This window comes from Phacochoerus africanus, chromosome 7 (genome assembly GCF_016906955.1).
Source record: "Phacochoerus africanus isolate WHEZ1 chromosome 7, ROS_Pafr_v1, whole genome shotgun sequence".
Classification (NCBI taxonomy): Eukaryota; Metazoa; Chordata; class Mammalia; order Artiodactyla; family Suidae; genus Phacochoerus; species Phacochoerus africanus.
The window spans coordinates 32,244,793-32,269,883 of NC_062550.1; the positions used below are offsets into that span (position 1 = coordinate 32,244,793).

A 25,091-nucleotide genomic window follows, 5' to 3' on the forward strand; every position below is an offset into this window, starting at 1 on the left:
AAATGGAAAAGGATATTGGAGATTAAAAATTGTAAATATAATGTGATTCATATTTTTAAAAGGAGAAATGATGTGTTATTTTAAATGAAGTGTGTGTGTGTGTGTGTGTATTTTTATAGGAACGACTAGATGGCTGTATGCCAAAATCTTATGCTTTTTATTTTCTACTTTTTATTTTATTTTCTCGTATCATGTTTTCAACATTGAACATGAAGTGTTACTGTGTGCTCATAAAAACAGGCTTTTTAACCAAAATATATATGTACCTTAATATTTACATTTTGGATTTTGAAAAGTTGATTTTATGCAATAAAATTCCTTTGGTAAGGGCTAGGCTTATGTGGAGTTTTTTATAATTCCCAAGTTGGGCTAAAATTTATCCATGAATGATGGCTTATTCTGCAAATTAATAATGCAGAAGAGATTTTAGAGAAACACTTTTAAGCTTAAGAGAACTTTTTAAGTACCCTGAAAGCATGCACAAGACTCTGTAAATCATGTTTTTATCAAAGCTTCTCCCTAAGTGACTCTTCCTGGCAGGTGAATTTGCATATTTCAGTTTGCTTTATGTAAAAGCAATGGTATTTTCTTTATTTTACCAATAATCTGGCTCTCCCCTGCCAATTGGAAGGTGGTATTTTTAACATACACATCAGGTAATGGTTTCCATTCGTTTTCCAAGTTACAGGCAGACATCTTTTAACAATTTGGGTCACATTTTCACAGGTGATGAAAACATACCATATGTATCATGCGGAAAGCATCAGTGCAGAGAGCAAGCTGAAAGAGGCTGAGAAACAAGAAGAAAAGCAAATTGGCAGATCTGGGGACCCCGTCTTCCATATTAGACTGGAAGAGAGACATCAACGGCGAAGCTCTGTAAAGAAAATTGAAAAAATGAAGGAAAAGGTAAGTGAAACTAGACTGCAAAGCCCTTCTGGGCTCACTTAAAGTGACAAACCTAGGAACACTGATGCAACCGCTGATAGACACACATTGTAAATTCCTGGGGAAAGACAGGCATTTCCTCCCATGGGAATGAGAAATGTTTAAGAAACAAAAACTACGTAACAACAGCTGGACATCATTTAGTGGTGAATGCCAAGTATGCACCACACGATGCAGAAAACTTTGAATATTAGCAAAGAGATTTCATTGCAAATGGGCCTGGCGCCCAAATACGTTGCTATTATTCTCCATCGCTGGGTAATTTTACTCTTGTGTCTGATTCAACATGTACTTTTTTCAAAGGACTTCGAAAGTCATTTGTGTATGTAAAATAAATTGTTTCAATGAATAGAAATTCATGTATGTTGCCCTGTCTTGCTTAAAAATGACTTTGTTGTCTTTCCCAATGCCGGGATCTTCTTCATTTCCAGAGACAAGCAAAATATTCGGAAAATAAGCTAAAATCGATTAAGGCACGGAATGAATATCTCCTAACCCTTGAAGCCACCAATGCCTCCGTTTTCAAGTATTATATTCATGATCTTTCAGATTTAATTGATGTAAGTATTTGAAATTTTTGCATTTTCTCTATTAAGATGGAGTTAGAAATACCTATATTTTCTTGATTCTAAAACACTATCATTTATTAAAAGGATTTTATTTCATGTAATTCTCAGGGGGAAAAATGCTGCCAACTAAACTACGCAGGATATTATGATACTATGCATTGTAAGATGCATGTGAAACACTGCATCCTAAAGCCACTGAAAAATGAATTATGAGGTTCTGTGAGGCTGTGAATACTAGAAGACCCAGCTAGGAAGGGGGACCTAGGCATTTTCAAATGACGCGAGGCCCCAGCCCAGCTGCACTCATTGCTTTAAAATTTCATTTCGGGGCCCCTACGACTGTGAGGTGCTGAGGTTCTGAGAAGCCTCAGGCGTGCTGTTCTTACCCCCTGGAATTTAAAGTGGAAAAGACAGGTGACTATAAATGTAGCAAACGCCCACACAAATGATTGCTGATGACTGTTGTGATAAATACTGGGAAGCAAAAAATAATACATAGAAACTACTTTCATAGATTTATCTAACTCTGTTTTCCTCTCACATGATATGATATAAAAAAGCACTAACTGGGCTGATTTAGAACTCGCTGAGTGAATATCTCTTTTCATATTTCTGCAGTGTTTACTGCCATTATTCCCCAACTTTGCTCTTCAGCATCATTCATTCTTCCATTCAGAAACTGCCCACTGAGTAGCCCAGTCATTGTTCTAACCCTATAGGAGATTGCAGAGATGAGATGGATAAAAATCATGGGTCGCAAAACGCCTGTATCTACACATAAAAAAAACAAAGTGATGTGTCATAAGGAAAGCATAGATAAAGTGATTGAAGTTTAGCTGCTGGAATTTCACTCATATACTTCTTTTCAGTGATTGAATTCAACAGTTAATGATGACACAAAATTACTTTTATGGCTCATAGTGTCTGTCAAAGCAACTTTTTTTTTGTCTTTTTTTAGGGCCACATCCGTGCATGTGGAGGTTCCCAGGCTAGGGGTTGAATCAGAGCTGTAGCCACTGGCCTCTGCCACAGCAACACCAGATCCAAGATCTGAGCCTCGTCTGCGACCTACACCACAACTCAATGCCGGATCCCTAACCCACTGAGCAAGGCCAAGGATCGAACCTGCATTCTCGTGGATGCTAGTCATGTTCATTTCCGCTGAGCCATGACTCCATAAAGCAACTACTTTTATAGTGAATTTAAATCTCACAAATTTAGCTATTATTTTAGAGCCACAGTTTGAGACTTTTACAAAAGAATGGTTGAGTCGTTACAAAAGATTTTTTAGTTCATTAACACTTAGCACTCAGTTGTGACTTTCCTTTTAACTTTTATTTGTGTAAAAACAATTTTATCTCATAAAATCATAATTTCTTTATACAGAACCATTTAGTAATAACTAAAACCAGGGAGAACTTTTTTCTCTTTTCCTTTGTACAAGTATTTCAACCAAGTCACTTGTTTTAAAAGCAGAAGCTTTTTTTACAAAAATATTATCTTCTGGGGAGTTCCTGTCATGGCACAGCGGAAACGAATCCAACTGGGAACCATGAGGTTGCGGGTTCGGTCCCTGGCCTTGCTCAGTGGCCTTGCTCAGTAGGGATCCGGCGTTGCCGTGAGCTGTGGTGTGGGTCGCAGACGCGGCTCGGATCCTGCATTGCTGTGGCTCTGGTGTAGGCAGGCGGCTACAGCTCCAATTCGACCCCTAGCCTGGGAACCTCCATATGCCTCAGGTGTGGCCCTAAAAAGACAAAAAAAAAAAAATTGTTTTTCTAGCACTCTGATGAAGTAAAAGGATGAGTTCTACTAGACTGCTGCTAGTTTTCTTGAATAAAATGACCCCTGTTTTCAAATTTAAATCTATAAGGGTTCTGCAAAATAAATGTAATGTGGAAAAACTAATTTTTTGTAACAGCTCTCTTTTTGTTTAGGGCTTATTTTAGTAATGATTGGAGTACTTGGCCAACCTTAAGCCAGTTTAACAAGAAGAAAAGGCTCTGTCTGTATCATGAAAAGTATTTCTTTAATACCTACAAGGGACCAAGCGCTGTTCTTGATAATGGGGATGCAACAATGAACAAACCAGGTCCTCACCTCCATGGGATTTATGTATTAGTTGAGGATATAGGCCATTAAAAAAAAGTATACATATATAATATATGTATACATTATATACTTTTATATTAAGTATTTATATTTATTGTAGTTATCAGTATTAACAGTAAGTTACTACTTACTGTAGTAGTAACAGTGCCATGAGGAAAAATGAAACAGACCTCTTTTTTGAGCTCTATTGATGACATGGTCAGAAAAACCTGAGCCAGGGATGTGAGCTGCAGAGCCAGACGGCTCATGGGAGGCCTCTCTCATGCAGAAGGACTGGCAAGGCTACAGGTCTAGAGGCAGTGGTATGTTTGGCAGCTCAAGGTGCTCAAGAAATAGCAAAGGAGGCCTGTATGGCTGGAGGGGAGCCAGTGAGAAGGAAGGTGCTGGGGGAGAAGGGAGAAGAAGCCCAATCCCTTAAGGGCCATGGGGCAGGGAAAGGGGGTTAGATTTTGTTCTAAGGGAGGCCTGAAGCCATTGAAAGGTTTAAGCAGGGGAGTGACGTCACCTGGTTTACATTTGAAAGGCTCCTTCTGGCATCTGGGTGGAAAAGAGGCAGAGGTAGGTGAGGAGGACAGGTGTGAAAACAGTGAGCTGTATCTAGAATCTTTTGCACTTGTCCAGGCTAGACATGATGCTGGTTTGGACTGGCAGTGCTAGACCTGTGAGAAGTGGTTGCATTCAAAATATATTGAGAGTAGAGCTAATAAAAAATTGCATTCAAAATATATTGAGAGTAGAGCTAATAAAAAATTGAGGTGGTGGATTTTGGGGTTGTTTTGTTTTGTTTTTTAAAAAGGGGTAAAAATGACTCCTAGGTTCAGGTCTTGAGGAACTAGGTTAATGATGTACATTTTAGTGAGATGGGGACCCTGGAGAGGCGCAGGTCAAGGAGCAGCGAGCGGTAGGTCTGTTACATCTAATAAGATTGAGTTACCTTTGGGGCATCTGTTTGGAGAGATACAGTAGCATGCTCGATACTATTATGACAAGAAGAGCATGTCAAGATTATGTTATCGTCATGGTCATGGATATTTACTGAGCTCTGACTGTGTGCCAGGCATCTGTGTTTCTAAGCATAATCTCATCTAATCATCATAACCTTGTGAGGTAAATATTATTTTCTCCATTTTACAGATTATAAGAACCAAGGCTTAGCCACGCTGGTAACTTGCCAAAGGTTACACGACTAACAAGTGGTAGATTTCAAACGCAGACGTTCTAACTTCCAGATCTAAATAATTTTGATATAAATAATTAATAGTTAAATATGCCGGATAATTTTCAGTTTTTTTAAAAAGCTGGATTTTTACAAGATCAGCCTTAAATGTGAACAAGTCTCAAATGATACCATTTAAATCCAAATTTTAAAAGAAATGATATGAAATTAGTATGTCACAGTCAAAAGAAATTGAGTACCCTTTTAGTGAAAATTATTCTTCATGTTCACTGACTCAACTTTTGAGGCGATCAGAGTGTAAACATGTACGTTCTAAAATGCCTGCTTATTTTGTAGGAATCGATTTGCATTTATTGCGGTCATCCTAAAAACCATTGAACTTGACCCTTCCTGGTGAAAAAGAAATTGATGATTATGCGAAGGCACCTAGAAATCTTTATGCTTTGTGAGCCTATTTCGCAAAATGCCTTTTATACTGAGCTGTCTAATAATTATTAGAAGGGTCATTATACCACTAGTGAGAAAAGGTTAAGACAAATCTTTAATAACGCTCAGCATCTGGTATGTGAAATGATAAGAAAGATGCTAAATGTATCTCGATTGAATCAAACCATTATAAATAATCAAAGAATTCAAGTTGAGACCTTTTTTATTGAAACCTCTAGTCTCTCTTGGCTTCCACTCAAGTCAGTATCTGTCTCTTAAAAGTTTTCTATGATGGCGGTGAGTAGATCTCTTGATATTTACAAAGTCATATAAATTTTCTATAGAATTTATATTTTAAAACTAGTCTTTGACTATTACAGAAGCAGCACATTTACATTGTAGAAATCTGGAAAATCCTAGAAGCAACAATAAAAGGATCACATTCTTACCATCCCATATTGTCACTTAAAATGTAGACTCTTTCTGTGTCCACACATATGTTTTTATACCAGAGAGTACAAAATCACATTTTACATACTTTTCAACTTGCTTTGATTTTCGGTCATTGATCTTCATTCTTTCAGAACATTTTTGTCTCATCTAATAACCAGACTACATTCCTGTTTGTGACCCCTAGAAATGTTTCTCAGCTGGCATGTCTAGACTAGACCCGATTTAGAATCACACATTGCATCTGCGTGATGTGTCCCTTTAGTCTTTTTTTATCCAGCCAAGTCCCCTGTTGAAGAGACAGTTGTTGAGGGGGGATGTAGTGTTCCTCAGAAAATCTCAGCTTCTCATTTTGTCTGATAATTTCCTGTGGTGTTATTTCGCCCATTTCTCCATCCACTGTATCTCCTACAAAGCAAACTTTATAAAGACTTTACGGGAGTTCCCGTCGCTGCACAGCGGCAACAATCCGACTAGGAACTGTGAGGTTGTGAGTTGGATCCCTGGCCTCACTCGGTGGGTGGGGGATCTGGCGTTGCCATGAGCTGTGGTGTGGGTCGCAGATGCAGCTCGGATCCCATGTTGCTGTGGCTCTGGCGTAGGCTGGCAGCTACAGCTCCGATTAGACCCCTAGCCTGGGAACCTCCTTGTTGTTGGAAATTACAAGAACTCTGGCTCAGGTCGTCAGTGTCGGAAAGTGAGACACGTGGACAAGGAGAAATCTCGACAAGGCTCTTTACTTCTGCAGAAGGGCGCGGGCATTCCAAAAAGTGTGCACGCCCGAACAAAGGACCCTCCCCTGTTTATCCCTGATGCAGGTGATGTCCCCGTCCCCTTCCCATGGGTCAGGTCAGGGCGCACACTCTTCCGGGTTGGCTAATTTGAAACAAATTGTCACTGGGAGGAGAGGGAAAGGGAAGGGGTGGGGGTCGCAGGAAGGCAAAACCGGAGCAAAATGGAGTCACCAAGATTTCCTTTGATAGAAAAGACATCATGTTACTTTCCACAATATGCCACGGGTGCATAGGACGAAAAGACCAAAAAAAAAAAAGACTTTATGGAGTCAAGCCAAGCACTTTGCCGTGGAATACATCAGGGACGTATTTAACCTACCAATAGAGACCCCTAAATTGATCACTAGCTCACAGTACTATAACTCTGGTTCCTCCATCAGAGTTTTTCCCTTCCAACAAACTTTGGGTATTCTAAAACCTCTTGAATTTGGATGTTATTGAAATGGGAATCTACTTGTTTGGAACTCAGCTACATCTAAGTAATAATTTACTTTTGGTCAGCAAAATGCTTTCTTAGGGTACAAATTAATGTAAGTTAAAGGAGAATAACACTTTAAGAAAATTTTTTCAGGTATTTCAGGCTATCAATTTACATATATGTCATTGACACCCTATTTAATGGAACCCTCTTTTGTTAATTACTACAGGTCTAAAAACTTTAATAATTCAGTACTTCGCCAGACTAATCAAGTCTTTCTTCATAGATTTGGAGGTGATCTCATGGGGTTTTTTTAATCTAGTAATTCCAATTTTTATGTTTTAGATAAACTTGACCTTTATCAAGTTTAAATTAGCGAAGTTCTCATTCTAAGAATGGCTATCAGTGTAGAAACATTGTTTCCAAGTAATAGTTTACTTAGATCTCTACTGGAATTTATTTTTAGTAAATCTTCAATTCTTCATGGTACCCTGTTGTGAACAGTAATTTAATTTTATAATGAACTTCACCATTATAGGATGAACACTTTTATAAACTAAATAAATGAGCTTGATAAAATCCAAATTAAAAATACTAGATATCAGGAGTTCCCGTCATGACTCGGAGGAAAGGAATCTGACTGGTATCCATGAGGACACAGTTTGATCCCTGGCCTCGCTCAGGATCCAGCTTTGCAGTGAGCTGTGATGTAGGTCACAAATGCCGCTCGGATCTGGTGTTACTGTGGCCCTGACGTAGGCTGGCAGCTACAGTTCTGATTCAACCACTAGCTTGGGAACCTCCACATGCCACGGGCGTGGCCCTAAAAAAACAAAAAAAAATGTATGTATGTGTGTGTATGTGTATATATTAGCTACCAGATTTCTGAAGTTTATTGAGGGTAATATAAGGAAGAAAATGGTGGCTCAATCATTAAACAAGTATTTACTCTTTTTATTGCAGCTGGAAATATTTGAATATGTTATACCAAATAAGATTTTAGCCATTTTGGGTACTCCAGATACTGAGTTATCTTCTAGGGAAAAAGGAAGGGGTTGCACTTGGCAGCAGCAATTTAGGGGACTTCTGCAATATCTGCAGTATTTCATTTATTTAAAAGCATGCAATCCCTCATATGCCAGGAATTGGTTCCAGGACCCCCTGTGGATATCAGTCCCAGGACGCTCAAGACTCTTCCAGTCAGTCAAGGCTTTGACTATATGTTTTGCACTTATCTGTAAGAAAGCATATTTTATATTTAGAAACAGAAAAAACAGAGAGTTATAAAAAGTGATAAAGCCATGCCTTAAATATTTTAATTCAAGGTATACCATACCAATGTACTAACGCTTGCCAGTTTTTTAATTATGGTATATCTTTTTGTATGGAGTTATGAATAGTCAGTCTTCCTTTGTACAGCCACACCCATTGTGTATTAGTTACAATTTCTTTTTATTTCCTTTTTTTTTTGCTTTTTAGGGCCACATGGAGGTTCCCAGGCTAGGGGTCCAATCAGAGCTGTAGCCACTGGCCTACGCCACAGCCACAGAAACACAGGATCCTCAACCCACTGAGCAAAGCCATGGTTCCTAGTCAGATTCATTTCCATTGTGCCACGATGGGAACTCCTAGTTATGATTTCTACTTCTGAGTTTTTAACGTATAAGAAAACGTATTCTGGTAAATCCCTCATAGCTCAGTAGGTTAAGGATCCAGGATTGTCACTGATGTGGCTCTGGTTACAACTATCGCATGGGTTCATTCCCCGGTCCAAAAACTTCTGCATGGCACATGTGTAGCAAAAAAATATGTGATTTAAAAAAAAAAAAGTACTCTGGATATTTACAGTGTTTTCACAATCTTGCAAGATTGGCAGTTGTGCCTAACTTGGTAACAATTTTGTTTATCTTTCCAACAACTCCTTTGTCACTTATTTTATCAGTTTATTTAATGTTGAATTAAGTTATAATAAATGTGTGACACAAATATTGTATAATCAACTCTTGAAAGCATATAGACTAATTGAACAGAAATGTGCAAGAGTATTAGAGAAGACGTATTAGCTGTGTATCTTCACAGTGCATTAGCATCGACCCCGAGGCTTAGAGCAGGAGTTGACCGACTTTCTCTGTAAAGGACTAGATAGTAAATATTTTAGGCTTTGTGAGTCTTATGACCACTCTCCCTACTAAATTCTAGTACAGAAGTAGCCATAGATGATAAATACGCAAATGAATGTGGTCGTATTGCATCAAACTTCAGTTATCATTATCAGGCCGTGGGTTGGATTTCAAACACAGGCCACGGTTGGCTGACCTCTGCTTTTTAGAAATGCACTGAGTGTTAATCCAGAGAGTCACTTAAATAGAAGACTGTTAAACTGGCTTCTCCTCTGACTCTGCAGAAGGTGCTAAGTAAATTTTAGTTTGTGGAGTAATGATCTCTTGGTTTGGAATCACGTGGGAAGTGAACAACGTTAATTTCACAGGGAAGTTTTTCTTATGTCCTTCTAAAAGATTAACGCAAGTCATAAGAAATATATTGCATGCAAGTATTGGCCAAAGGAAATGTAATTGGTTTGGGAGAATAAAGGCATGAATTCTAGGGAAAATCAAGTGTAGTTTTGTAAATAGTAGATTTTGTGTCTGTGATCATTAGTATCCCCAACATTAACTGCAGAAGAGACCTTAGTTATTCTGTAAGAATGTGGATGTGTTACCAACCAGAAGAAAAATCACTCAAGCAACAAATATTTGTGATTGATTGCTGAAATTTACAAGTAACTGTGATTTGCCATAGGAGAGAATAGTTGGGGAGAGTACCAGTTTTAATGCTAAGAATCGCTGATCTATGGTCATATTCTCCACTCTGTATATCTGGAATTCTTAAAACAACTGATTTTAAGATTGCAGAACTGGTAATATATCCTTTTTCAGTCCAGCACCATACCTACCTACCCTCAAAAAGTGGTCAGAGAAACAAAATCTTCAACAGTAAAATTCTATTAATGCTTTGTCCCTGAGCACCTGCCCTGTAATAATAAGTATTTGCTATCCTTGCAGTACAGTTTCATGGGCTCCAATTACTCCCTGTAAAAGTTTGCAGGTCACTTTGAAGCTTGAAGGATAAATCTTTGTTACTTTTATGGAGTATCGCAATAGAATAATACTCCCCTCCAGCTAATTTTCTTGGTAGAGATTTCTGTCATGTGTTCTATTAGCCATTTATACAGAATGAGATTGAAATTAGATTATATCCTATAATGCATGCCATGTTTATTTTATCTTTTCTAAATAATCAGCTGTTCTAAAGCTTTCAGCCTTAATCCCTTTGTCTCTAGGGACATGTGCTTAATTAAAAAGCAACTTATTCAGAGTTGAGATTTTTCTTAATTAGTTTGACTTTCCTCCCATTATATAATAGTCTTAAGATGTATCCATGAAAACTGGCCAGATTTTAATATTGTAGTCCCCATTAGGCCTGAACTCCTATTAGGAAGATTATGGGCAGATCATATTAAATGAGGTAGGACAGTGTAGTTATCGTGTAAACTGATTTATGCATGTTTTTAATCCCTTTGTGGAAGAAAGGGTATTTAAAGCTGAAATGAGTTGGTTGATCAAAGTAGTTGGATTCCTTCCAGTGGAGATGCCATGGGCCTTTGTTAAAGAAACTACATGCATCTATCTGGTTTCCACCTGCACCATAGGCTGTACTTCCTCAGGCTCCAGTGCTCACTTTTCCATCTTGGCTCTACCTCTGAATGTTGAAAGTTGCCTAAGGCATGATCCTTGGGTTTCTTTCTCTTGGTCCCTTGCCTTAAACACTTTCTCCTGGTTCCTAGATTTTTATCACTAGTCTTGCTCATACTCCAGGGCTTCGGATTTACATACCCACTGCCTGCTGGACATCTCTAACCAGAGGTCTGTAGGCATCTTGAACATTTGCCCCTATTATCATCATCATCCTCTGTATATGTAACAGTTTTCTTCTTATCCGTTTTTTATATCTCAGAAAATGGTACCTCTTTCCACCCAGTTGTGCAAGCCAAAAACCTAATTCCCTCATTCCCCACATATAAATGCATTAGTATGTCTTATCATCGCTACTTCCAAAATATCCCAAACCTTGATATTTCTCACTACCTGCCTGCCCTTTCATTCTCCTAGCTAAGGCCCCTTCATCTCTTGCCTGCACTTAGAACACATTCCTAAGATGTCCAGCCTACCACTAAGATCTTCCAATCAGTAATTCCTTCTCTTGGAGTTTCTGCTATGACTTAGTGGGTTAAGAATCCAACTGCAGCAGCTGGGGTTGCTGCAGCGATGTGGGTTCAATCCCCAGGTCAGCTCAGTGGATTAAAGGATCCATTGTTGCCACAGCTGTGGTGTAGGTCCCAGCCGTGGCTCAGATTCACTTCCTTGCCCAGGAATTTCCATATGCCTTGGGTGCAGCCATATATAATAATAATAATAATAATAATAATAATAATAAATAATGATGATGATTCATTCTCTTTCCATGCAACCAAAGCATTACAGAAGATAAATCAGACCTGTAACCCCTATTTAAAACTCTCTATTAGAATAAAATCCATGAGTTCCCGTTGTGGCTTAGAAGTAAGGAACCCAACTAGTATCCATGAGGACTCAGGTTATATCCCTGGCCTCATTCAGTGGGTTAAGGCTCCAAGTGTTGCCACAAGCTGTGGTGTAGGTCACAGACACAGAGTGGATCCCATATTCCACCCTGATTCTACCCTGAGCCTGGGAATTTCTATGTGCCGCAAGAGAGGCCCTAAAAATAAAATAAATAAATAATTTTTTTTAAAAAAGACTAAAAAAAGTAGAATAAAATCCAAACCATTCACCAAGCCCCTCTGTGAACTAACACCCACCTGCCACTCAGTATCATTTCCTTTGTCACCAAGCTTCAGATATACTGGCCTTTCTGTTACCCAGGCCCACTAAGCTTCTGCTTCCTGGGGCCTTTCTCCTTTTTAACTAGAACACTCTTTTTTCCCAGAGCTTCACAAGGCTGATACCTTCTTTTCCCTCCTGGGGCACCCAGCTGTCCCTAGGTAAAAGAGCGACACCCTTCCCCCAACCACTCCCTGTTCCTCTTTTCTTCTAGAGTGTACCTTGACCTGTATTTATTGGGGCTGGCTTTATTTGTTCTCTCTCCTCTCCTTTGATTTGATTCTGGGTAGTTACAGAGGCGTGGCCTGGGGGAAAATGAGTCTGGAAGCAGCTTCTCTGAAGGAAATGATTGCCCCTATGGGTGGGAGCTGTACTGGGCAATGAATGATTATTCAGCCTCCTCATTGGCTCAGGCTTGCCCAACCTCAGCTCTCCTCCTGCTTCCTACTTTGTATCCGTTCCTATGACACAGTTGTACTGTTTCAACCTTTTCATTGCCAAAGAGAGACTCAAAACAAGTTTGCAAAAAGATTGGCTGCAGTTATTAAAGCGGTAGCGAAAATTAAATTGTCACTTCTTTATGGACCATCAGGAACCCAGATATGAAAGCAGGTGTGAGGAGTTCCCGTTGTGGCCCAGTGGGTTATAAACCTGACTAGTATCCATGAGGATGTGGGTTCATTTCCTGTCCTCAATCAGTGAGTTAAGGATCTGGCGTGGCTGTGGCTGTGGCATAGGCTGGCAACACAGCTCTGATTCGATCCCTAGCCTAGGAACTTCCATATGCTGCAGGTGCAGCCCTAAAAAGCGGGGGGAAAAAAAGTATGTCTCTGAACAGCTATGATCAAATTAATGACATCCTGACATTATACCCAACAAGTATCCTTAACCAACCCTTCAACCCATTGGGACTATCCTCAGTACCTAGATTTCATCTTCATTTTTGATATGCTTTACAGCCCTTTCAGCCTTGCTGTGAAAGGAAATTAGCCTTACAGTGGTGATTTAGACTAATACCGGGCGGAATCCATCTTGGCAGCTCTTAGAATATTTTAAAAAATAAAAATATATATACCCTTCAATTTCCAACAGTCTTTCCTCCCCCAGTTTTAATCCATAATTTAAAATATCCATTCAGCCTTTCATCCATCGGAGCAACACTATTTTGTTTTCATGAAATATTGTATTGGTTTCTTATGTATTTTAATCATAAAATGCACTTGGGTAATAATTCAGCTCTTTGTGCAGGACTTGGCTTTTCATTTTGTCATTAATAATTCATAAGCGCCATAGAATTACTTTAGGCCTTTTTAACCCAGTATCTTGAATCTTAACATATCCAGTGTCATTTTAGCTTCCAGTTTAAGAAAAAAAAAAAAAAAAAAGATTGCGACAGCCCTGCTGTCTCAGGAGACCTTGAATAAGAATTTTATTTCTGTTTCTTGTTTCTTTTAAAGTTCAGAATGCTTAAAATACCTGGAGTGTAGAAAATGCTGCAGATCACAAGTAACAAAATCACACCAGTTAAGTGACCTCACCGACTGATAAGGACTGGTAGAGGTCACAGAAGGACATTTTCCCTCAAAGTTTATCACAGACATCTCCTAAGTATAGTACTTGAAGTCCAGAAGATACTTAGGGAGGCCCCAGGGTGGGTTACTAAGTCACATGCATGCTTTTCCTCAAATTATTAGGAAACATCAGTGAAATTAGGGGTCTTGTTTTGGGACTAGTCCCACCAAATCTGCCTGGCTGAACTGATGTGGAAACATACACTGGTCCTTTCAGAATCTTGACATCTACTCCCCGGAGAAGCCACACATAGAAATGTGAGGATTGAACTGTTTAAGTCTGGGAATGATGAAAATTTAGTATATGTATTTTTTAAAGCTGCAGTTCAAATGGATAGGAGAGGTTGAATTTCTTTCTGTTTCTTCCTCTTTTCCTTCATTCTTCTTTTTTTTTTTTTTTCCCTAAGTTGAAACGAGACTTGGTTTTTGTAGGCGGAGAAAAGGCTTTTCTCTGGGTTGTTTCTTTCCTCTCAATACCAATTTTCTATCAAGTCCCATTGGGATCAGTGCTCATAAAGTAAAGCAGCACATATGATCTGCTCCATTATAATCAAGTTGAGTCTACCTTCTTTCAGAATAGTAGGGTGTTTTGAAGCGCTGGTACATGTCAAAGAAATGAGGCCATTCCCTTTACAAATTCATGTTTTCATAAGATAAGGTGTTATTGAAAGAATATCTTTCAGTCCCTCTGATGTATATACAACTGCTACATAGAACCATTATGGATTCTGAGTAGTGGGAGGAATAAAAGAGAACCTTGCTCATCTGAGTATAGTTGTTTTGGGGTTTTTTTTTGGGGGGGGGGGGTTGGGGGGGAGTTAGGGCCGCAGGTACAACATATGGAAGTTCCCAGGGTAGGGGTCGAATGGGAGCTGCAGCTGCCAGCCTGCACCATAGCCCCAGCAATGCCAGATCTGAGCCGCATCTGCAATCTACACGGCAGCTCAAGGCAACACCAAGTCCCTAATCTGCTGAGCAGGGCCAGTGATCAATCAAACCCTCATCCTCATGGATACTGATCAAGTTCATTTCCACCAAAGCCGCACTCCTCAGCTGAGTATAGAATTTTTTAATTAACTGAAAATCATTCTCAGTATTTGCATGCAGCTGATTCCACTGGAAATGTATTAATACAGAGTCTGATGCTGCATTTTGCAACTGTATTATGCTTGTATTTGTAATTGTGATGGGCAGCTACTTTTCTGCTTTTTTAAATCAAGTGATCTTTAAGCAAGTCAATTCTCTGACCTGCTTGGAGAAATGGCACCCCCAAAGGACAGGGTTCAAGACCCTTTTACTTGGCTGTTTCAGTGCACTGTTTCTCAAACTTCAGTGTTTATGTGAATCACCAGAGGTGTTTTTTTTTTTTTTTGATAGGCAAGAAACAGATTTATTAGGATAGAATGTCTGTGAGAGATGCAAGCAGGCAGGCAAGGAAGCTCTGCCCCAGGATCTGATGGGCTACAGTTTTATCATCCAAGGGGACTGGGGGTTGGAAAAGCCTGCCTTTTCCTTTCTGGAAGTAGTAGTTCCTCCTTAGTATCCCTTAAGGTGTGTTTTCAAATCCGCAGAAGGGTGGTTCTCAAACTCTTGCCCTTGGTCTGAATATGAATACAGGCCTAATCCCGTCCCCACCCAATGACCTGAGGCAGTTCTCTAAGGCTCCACTAAAGCGGCAAGGCTGCCTTGTTCTGCTGGCTTTTTTGAGCAATTTATTTACTTACAGCAATCTCCCAATGTCCCCTAGGTTTCCCTCATTATCTGTGGTCCTTTATTGGGACTTCTAAAAATACCTGTGTCTACTCCATCCCTATCAGTCCCCCTTCCAGGTGTTGTACCCCTTTATGCTTAAAGGAGATATTAGGCAATGACTGTTCAGTAACTACTCCCTGCTGAGATAGGGCGTAGGCCTGCCTGGGGACCAGAGGATTTTTTAAACTTCAGGTTCTAATTCAGTGGGTCGGGGGTGGGATTCAAGAGTCTGCATTTCTAACAAGCTCCAGGTGCTGCTGATACTGCTGGTCCACACACCACACTTTGAAAAACAAGATTTTAGAATATGCAAAAATCCCAACTTTTTACTAACTCTGAAATTGAAGGGTGAGGGTGAAATTAATGTGTCGGCATTTCCAAGGACAGATCAGTGATGGCGTTTGTACCTTCATAAAACGTAACACGGGATGCATCCTTTGTGCTCTTCTACTACTCTTGTAGTAGCAAACTAATGAACTGCTTATACTTGAATTCCTTGAGAATGGAGCTTATATTTTACTGTGTTCCAGTCTTCCTATTCCTGGAGCCTGGCAAATTCCCAGGCATCTGTAGATGGCCAATTAGTGAGTCCAGTTGAATCAAATTGAATTGATTAAACTTCATGAGGACAATATAGGGATGACCTGGTTTTGTGCCTTTAAACCCACTTGTTTCCTCTTTAAGAGATTTGTCTTGCTTTATGTACAAACTTAAAACTGTCAGTAATTTATAACTGACCATTATCTAGTTATATTCTTTTTTCTTTTTTTTTAATTGTTTTTGTTTTTTTAGGGCCACACCCATAGTATATGGAAGTTCCCAGGCTGGGGGTCAAATTGGAGCTGCGTCTGAGACCTACACCACAGCTCACGGCATCACCAGATTCTTCCTTAACCCACTGAGCGAGGCTAGGGATCAAACCTGCATCCTCATGGATACTAGTCTGGCTTGTTACCACTGAGCCATGATGGGAACTCCCTCTTTTTTTGTTGTTGTTGTTTTTTTTCTTTTTAGGGCCACATCTGTGTCATGTGGAAGTTCCCAGGCTAGATGTCAAATCGGAACTGCAACTGCTGGCCTACACCACAGCCACAGCAACACCAAATCCGAACCACATTTGTGACCGACCTACATATTTCTTATTTTAAAAAGTTATTCTAGACTTAAGAAAGAAGGCATTCCTGGACTATTTTGGCAGATTCAAACCTATTCTTCTCATTTCTGAAAGAGTACAGCAATCATTGTTGTCTTCAGTAAATTATGCAAATATCAAAATATTGCAGTTAGCATGTTTACATTCCAGAAGGATTTCAGTAAATCATTGTATCAATGTCAGTATGCATGACCAAACTTAAATGCTGTCATTATTTCCTTTTGGTATTTGATTGTGCTTCCTTTTTTTAATAGCTTTATTGAGATAGTATCCACATACCATACAGTTCACTCGCTCAAAATCCACAGTTGGCTTTTGTCATATTCACAGAGTTGTATATACATTGCCACAACCAATTTCAGAACATTTTCACTACTCTGAAAAGAAATCCTGCACCCCTTAGCCATCACTCCCTACTTCCTCCATCCCCCGGCTCTAGGCAGCCAGTAACCTACCTTCTGCTTCTTTCTATACATTTGCCTCTTCTGGACATTCATAGAAATGGAATCATACAATGTATGGGCTTATGTGACTGACCTCTTTCACTTAGCATAAGTTCAAGGCTGATCTATGTTGTCACGTCTATCCATACTTTATTCTTTTTTACGGCTGAATATTTCATTTTGTTGATTTGTTGATGGACATTTAGGTTGTTTCCACTTTTCAGTTATTAATGCTACTATAAACACTCATGTACAGTTTCTTGTGTAAAATATGTTTTTGTCTCTCTCGTATATATTACTAGGAATGGAATTGCCAAGCTATATGTTAACTTTTAACCTTTTAACAAACTGCCAGCCTCTCTTCCCAAGTGGCTGCAACATTTTACATTCCCATCGGCAGCGTGTGAGAATTCGTTTCTCCACATCCTCTCCAATCCACATTATTATCTGTCTTTTTCGTATAGCCTTCCTAGTGGTATCTCATTATGGTTTTGATTTGCATTTCCTCAGTGACTAATGATGTTGAGCATCTTTTCCCATGCTTGTATATATATGGTCATTATATATATACCGTGTGTGTGTGTGTGTGTGTGTGTGTGTGTGTGTGTGTGTGTGTGTGTGTATGGGGGGGATACCTAGCAGATCCATTGCAGATTATTATTATTATTATTGTTATTATTTTTGCTTTTGATGGCCCTACCCATGGCATATGAATGTCCCCATGCTAGGGGATGGAATCGGAGCTATAGCCATCAGCCTATATACACCACAGCTCACAACAGTGCTAGATCCCCAACCTACTAAATGAGGCCAGGGATCAAACCTCATGGATACTAGACAGATTCGTTTCCACTGAGCCACAACTGGACCCTCCATTGCTGAATTTTTAATTGGGCTATTTGTCTTTTTATTATTCAGTTCTTTATATATTCTAGATACAAATTGCTTATCAGATAACATGATTTGCAAAATGTTTTTCTCATTCTGTGGATTTTTTACTTGATAGTACCTTCTGAAGATAAAAGTCTTCAAATTTGATGAAACCCAGTTTATTTTTTCTTTTATTTTTTGTTCTTTGGATGCCATGTCCAAGTGATCATTGCCTAATGCAAGGTCATAAAGGTTTGCTTTTACTCCTAAGAACTTTATCGTTCTAGCTACTGCATTTAGGTCTTTGATCCATTTTGAGTTAATTTTTGTGTATGATGTTCTTTTATTTTTTTTAAGTGCTGTGATCTTGGCTACCATGCAAGTCTAAACAGAGCCCTGCGAACATATCTCTCTGCGGAGTATAACCTTGAAACCTCTAGACACGAAGGCTTAGACATCATTGAGAATGCAGTTGACAATTTGGAGCCCAGGAGTGATAAGCAGAGATTCATGGAGATGTACCCAGCTGCATTCTGCCCACCAATGAAATTTGAGTTTCAATCTCACATGGGTGATGAGGTCAGTAATTGGTTATTTTAAAACTAATGAATTGTCTCTTCGCTTACATTACTCTTCACCTGCTGTACCCAACAGTTGTAAGAATTCCCAGTTTTCTCACTTCTCCCTTTGCGTTGGACCTTATAATGTTCCATGACCAGCCACTACCACCTTTTAAAACAAAGGTCAAATACTCCAGTGCCTCCAGAGGCCAGAGAGATAGAGATGCAGACTTACTAGGGTGTAAGCACTAATCTGTTGCAGGATAAAGAATTCTTCGTCCACCTCAAGACATTCAGATTTAGGAGTTCCATTGTGGCTTAGTGGTAATGAACCTGACTAGTATCCCTGGCCTCATTCAGTGGGTTAAAGATCCGGTGTTTCTCTGAGCTGTGGCGTAGGTCACAGACACAGCTTGGATCCCGTGTTGCTGTGGCTGTGGTGTAGGCTGGCAGCTGTAGCTCCAATGAGAGACCCCTAGCCTGGGAACTTCCATATGCCATAGGTGTGGCCATAAAAAAAAAAAAAAAAAGACATTCAAATTTAAATTCAAAACAAAACATTTTTCTGGCCCAGTAGCATCTCTCTGAAGATTTCTTATAATCATGATTTAAAGATCCCCATAAAGAAGAAGCTTTATAAATGGCAGGAAAATGGAAGAGAGGAAAAAAGATACAAAACATTTCTTTAAGACTCCAGACCAGTAAAATGAGCATTACAAATGATGTTTTGTATTTCAGGTTCATTATATAAATTTAGCTTTCTGTCCTATTTTATCCAAGGGAAGAAAATCCATTTAAATCATTTATGAGTTACAGTTGTGTATTTATTATCTGCGAACAGGGGAAAACAAGAAAAACCTATTAATGGCGCATGCCATATAGCACTTGGTATCCCAGCTGTGCTAAACAATACTCATAGATTAAAAACTCAATTTTAGCTTATTGTGGTGACAGTATGTTCTTAAAAACAGTTATGATTTCCATGAAAAATTTCTTCTTGAATGTCACAGTTCTTTCTGAAACACCTAATGTTAAGACTTTTAAGATGTATGTATGTACCTGATATATTTCTGACCTAACTTTATTTTTGCTTGATTTGATAGACTGAATTACTTGATTAAAAATGGTAAGCAGTTTTTATGCCAATAGCACGTGAATTTGACAGGCAAGTGGCTTATCCCACCCAGACTTATATTTATAAAACTAAATGGTTACTGTTTTCATTGTTCCATTATGGATGTGTTAAAACACCGAATGATAAAACGTCACAGACAAGTGATTTCAGTTGGGTTAAAAGTTTTTACTTTTTTTCTCAACTATTATTGTTTTAACATAGTAAGTCTCTTACCCTTTTTTATGGCCAGTTCTGCCAGGGAGCAATACTCTCAATGATCTTTTGGAGACTCTATAAAATGAAACCCTCATTGACCAAGACCATCTCTATGCCAAGAAAGATGAAAAGAAATTGTTTGCTTTCTAGTGTGATTTTAAGATAATTGAAAGGTTCTGATTTCGACTTTATCCATAATTAAGATCATGGCCAAATGTCTTTCTCCCAAAACCTAAGACAAGTAGCTTCTTCTTCAGTTTCGTGGTAGATCACTTTGGCTGATAGTGGCAAAAATAAACTGTGGTAGAAAGATAAAAAAAATAGTAGCTGTTTGCTTTTTCTGAGTTTGCACTGTGTGTCAGGCAGTGTTCTGAGTGTTTTATATGCATAAGGACATTTCATCCCCCACAACAACCCTATGGCGAAAGAACTCCACTGTTCCCATTTCACAGATAAGGAAACTGAGGTTTAGTAACTTAACACGGTCACCCAGCTGACTGTAACCGGTAGGCTCTGCCGCCAGCCCTGCTGTTACCTGCATGACCATACACTCGATCATCTTTCACACTGTGCCCACTAATTATTCCACAAGTGAAACGTCAGCCTGAGTTCCGTCTCCAGCCACTGCTGCATTCTCAAGGGCATGCTTCCTGCAGCTGCTTTCGTGCTAGTCATCTCCGGGCCAAGCAGCTGCATTCTGCTCTTGCCACTCACCTAACAAGTTCATACTTAAAACTGAAGTTTTGAGGCTGCTCTTAAGCGGAAAATATGTAATTGGACTCCTACGGGGATCCGTGTGATTCAGGCAGAAGGCTGGCGGATGGCACCCTGTTGTAACTGTCGTTCTGATTCCCCATCAGGTGTGTCAAGTCAGCGCACAGCAGCCGGTCCAGGCTGAGCTCATGCTCAGGTATCAGCAGCTGCAGTCCCGACTGGCCACGCTCAAGATCGAGAATGAGGAGGTGAGCATGCTTTCTGCCCTCACAAGTGATCTGAGTTCTAATGTGACCTGGAAGACATTTTCACACGACTTGGTCACTTTAACATGGTAACTGCATTCTCTTCATCATGCATGTGCAGCTAAATCGTGGATCCTAAAATATTCCTTGTAGAGGATAAATGCAAAGTTTCTATATTCCACTGTAGATGAATACTTTACCAGGGGTTCACCGCATACACATGTCAATACACCCTTATTCTTATATGCTTAAATACTGAAAGTAGTTCTCCTGGATTATCAAATGCCACATATGTGTCCAAGAGTATATACATGAATGCGTGGAAAGAAATGTTGTCCAATATGTTAATTTAATGCTGACTTTGGAAATTAGTACTAAAAAAATGAAACTTACACCTTTTTTGTCTGTATTTGGTCACAGTATGCAGTGGCTCAATAAGGGATTTCAGTTCCCAGACCAGGGATTAAACCTGGGCCATTCAAGCACTGAATCCTAACCACTAGACCACCAGGGAACTCTCAGTACTTTTTAAAATACTTTTTTGTATTCTCTAGATTTCTGGTACTGAATATGTCATTACTGATATAATTAGTCCAAGAATTATATTTTAAAGTAATACTTGAATAGTCATATAAAACTGCTTATCTGCTGACGTAAGTGGATTTAAATGGGTAGAACATAAAATGTGGATTATATGTTGAGCCAGAAAGCATTTGTACAGTTCAGCTGCCTGTCTCTGAAATTAATTTAATTGGATCCACATTCTCCTTAAATAAAAATAGGGAAGTTCCAGTGTTGTCTCTGCAATGGCTCAGGTCACAGCCATGGCTCAGATTCAATGCCTGACCCAAGAACTTCCATATGCCTCAGGTGTGGCCAAAAAAAAAACAAAAACAAAAAAAAATGGAAACCACAAATGTGTCTTGTATTAGTCAAGGCACTCAATTATAATTTGCAGGAACCCAAATCAAACTCAGTCAAGTCAGAAAGTTTACTTATTGGCTCATGGTTGCAGCAGCCTCAGTAGTGATTGAACCTGTGTCAAGATGCTGTTATCAGGAATCTCTCTCTTTTCATCCCTTTGATGAGATATCTTCATGTGTTGGTAGGAGGTCTCTCCCTGCCCCCTCATTGAGAGATCCAGGACCACGTGGTCCATACAGCTTACCATCTCACGTCATCCCAGCATCCTTAACTCTGAAATCGATCTTTCATTGGCCTGACTGAAATAATGTATACTTCTGGACCAACCATTACATCCAGGAAATGGGATTCTCTCATGTACCAATTCATAGAAACAAATTGACAGCCCCAATAGAGGTCTGTATTTCTAGAGGCAGGCAGTTTCCAAAATGAAGGAATATGGGACAGAAAGGGGAAAAAAAAAAAAAAAAAGCAGCAGCAGCAACAATTCACCCTTGAAAAAAATAATCAAAATTCACTTTAGTACCCTCTTTTATTCTAATCCCACTGGGATATTTTGAGCTATGGTGAATGTGTATTTATTTCTGTGAAGAAAGAGTGGTGTGTTTCTAGATCAGCAGTTTGATCAAAACCCATCACAGCCTTTCTGGTTTCTGTTCCTTCCAGAAGAACCAAACCACCCCTTAGTCAAACATGTGTGTTTACGATGCAACCAGTGTGATTAATACCTCAGTCTCTGTGTGAAGTCCCATTAATGAGCCTTTCCAAAAGGAAAGCCGTTACTCTCCTTGAGGTGTTTTCAGAGCTTAGGGTTTGGCAGGGCACCACAAAATACTCACCTAATGCAGTTTACTGGATCCTCTTAAGCCTATGGTTTGTACGTCTGGTGACTTCCAATTTGTGTGTGTGTGTGTGGACGCCCTTGCGGTTTTATTTGGAAACAGTGTCTAAGCTCTAGGAAAACAGGGTGTTATACACATGGTCAAAGCTTGCAGCCCACAGACCTGTTTTGTTTGGCTCCCACAGTTTGGGCCTGTTGAAAAGTGGGAAGTGTGGCAACTCTGGCCCTGTGTTGCCTCATGAAGGGAAAGGCTGGGGTACTTGCATTTCTCTTGACCGTAGCTGTTCAGCTCCTGTCTTACGTTGGCCTAGTCCATTTAGGTTAACCTGGCTGGCCTCTGCAGCCTTTTGAATGCACGACCCTCCTCTTCCCCTTGGGGCATAATGTGGAAAAGCATAGTGTCTTTATGAACTGATAGGGGCAGACTCTGCTTTCTGAGGATTAATTCTTCAAAATTTACTGTAGCAGCAAATGAATTGGATTGTCCTGATGTTTCTTGCGAGCATGACAAGTGGTTTATGATTGTTGCACTTGGGGCAAATTCACTGAGCGGAATGGGATTCCCAGTGAAAGTAAGAGTTAAACCAGCCTTGTGAGAACCAGTAGATTTCCATAGATAGAGAAGGAGAGAAAGCTGTTCCACTATATTTCAAGATTGGAGAACAGAGTGCTTTGGTTATCACGCAGCTTCTGCTTGGGGATGAGGTGAAGGTGAAGCTGGAATTTGTATGCCGAGAGGCATTGAGAGCCAGCTGAAGGAGCTTGGATGCTGTGAGTGAGTTCATTTCAGTGAAATAAATATTTATTGAGTGACTTCTACATTCCACACATTTTGCCACGTGTGGGAAGTACAGAGATGAATAAGTCACAGTTAGCAGCTGTCTAGTGCGAGAAGCAGACTCTAACGAGTCATTTATACAAGGTGAAAAATCAGAGCCCTAACTTGGGAGTAACCTAGCCATCATTGCTGATTTGGAGCTCCTCTGTAGCCCTTTTCTCCACCATGAATAAGGAATTTGCCCTGATCTTCCATTGAGAGGAGGACATAAATTGACCCCTTGGTATCAAACCAAAAGAGACAGCTAAAGAAACACATGTATAATTCTGTATAATTCTCTGCCTCTGCACAAACTTATATATACTTAGAAAGTCCAAAGTTGAGTGGAAAGGGTTTAATTAACTAAAAACAATTCTATCTACTCAGTGAAAAGATCAAAGTTGAGGGAGAATTTCATCCAAGCTTATAAAAGCGTAGGTAGGACAGCTAAACGGAACATGAGCCTTTCCACCAAATCTTAGGCAACTGGAAATAATGGACACTACTCAAAACTGTAGGAAGCCTTCTTGTAAGAGAGCTTCCATGCTAAGAGCCCATAGCCCTTGTCTGGCTACAGATGAATTTCCTTTGCTCTATAGTGCTTGTTTTTTGTTTTTGTTTTGTTTTGTTTTCAAATTGTTCTTGTCATCTAAATTTTTTTTGCATGAAGACATGGACTACCAACTGCTACAAAATTAGAAGATCTTATTATACTAGGCCTTCATTTCTCTGGCTTGAACTGAGCAGTACATACTCCCCTTAGACACAGGGCATGTGCTTCCTGTTTGCCACACCCCCCACTCAGCCCACTTGCCTATTTTCATGACTTGCTTGGCCCTGGAAGATATTTGAGTTTGCCACACCTGGCTTAAAACAAAGAGGAATGCATAAGCGTTTGTGAAGTGGCCTCAGTATATTCCTAAGTTGTAAAAGTTGGAAGTAAAGGTATGAGAAGGGCTTGATTTGATTTGTGGCTGACGCAGATTCATAATGGATTGTGACATTTATTGTCACTTCACAACTTTACATTTGCCTGTTAAACCTTTTAAAATGAGCCTTTGGTTTCATTATGCAGTAAACTTACGTCAAGGGTACCTCAGTCTTATGATCCCAACTTCTAGTCAGCCAGCCCACAAATAGTAGCATCCACTGTGTATTATGCTCACAGAATAAGAGCAGGGCCTTCTGCTCATACAACTCTACTTCTAATTTTTTTGTTTTCTTTTTTTCTTCACCTAACAGTATAACGTTTTATTAAAAGTTTGAAATGATACATTAAAAAAAAATTACTTTTACAGGCAGCACTTTGAAAGCCACCTAAATCTAAATGATTATTTATACCTTTCTCACTATAAACTTTTTTTTCTTTTGGTCTTTTTTGCCATTTCTTGGGCCGCTCCCATGGCATACAGAGGTTCCCAGGCTAGGGGTCTAATCAGAGCTGTAGCTGCCGGCCTACACCACAGCCACAGCAATGCGGGATCCGAACCACGTCTGTGACCTACACCACAGCTCACGGCAACGCCGGATCCTTAACCCACTGAGCAAGGCCGGGGATTGAACCCACAACCTCATGGTTCCTAGTCGGTTTCGTTAACTGCTGCACCACGACAGGAACTCCACTATAAACATTTTCCACACTCTTCCCAACTCACTGTTACCCAGCCTTGTCCACTTCCTCAAAGTTTATTGTTAAGTGAAATAAGTGGGGGAGATTAAGAAGCACAGACTTCCAGTTACAAAATAAATGAGTACAGGGATGAAGTCTGCAGAATGAGGAATATAGTCAGTAATTATGTAATATCTTTGTGATATGTGACAGATGGTAACTAAACTTAAGACGGTGATCACTTTATCATGTGTAAAAACATCACATCCCTATGTTGTATACCAGGAACTAAAATGGTGTAGGTCAATTCTACTTCAAAAACAAATTCATAAAAAGGGAGACAGGGTTGGGGAGAGGGGGAATTGAATGAAGATGGACAAAGGTACAAACTTCCAGTTATAAGAAATTATGCTAGGGATGTAATGTATAACATGCTTAATTAACACGGCTGT

At 39.6% G+C, this 25,091-nt stretch overlaps 1 protein-coding gene across 1 annotated transcript in view; it reads left to right on the forward strand.

Annotated features, from left to right (window-relative positions):
* The window catches only part of SRGAP1 (SLIT-ROBO Rho GTPase activating protein 1), a 305,344-nt gene that overhangs the window by 209,224 nt on the left and 71,029 nt on the right, over window positions 1–25,091 (forward strand). Inside the window, exons 5-8 of the mRNA XM_047787114.1 lie at window positions 727–909; window positions 1,380–1,508; window positions 17,957–18,178; window positions 20,350–20,451. Of these exons, the coding sequence (XP_047643070.1) occupies window positions 727–909; window positions 1,380–1,508; window positions 17,957–18,178; window positions 20,350–20,451 (636 nt within the window). The remainder of the gene's footprint in view (window positions 1–726; window positions 910–1,379; window positions 1,509–17,956; window positions 18,179–20,349; window positions 20,452–25,091) is intronic.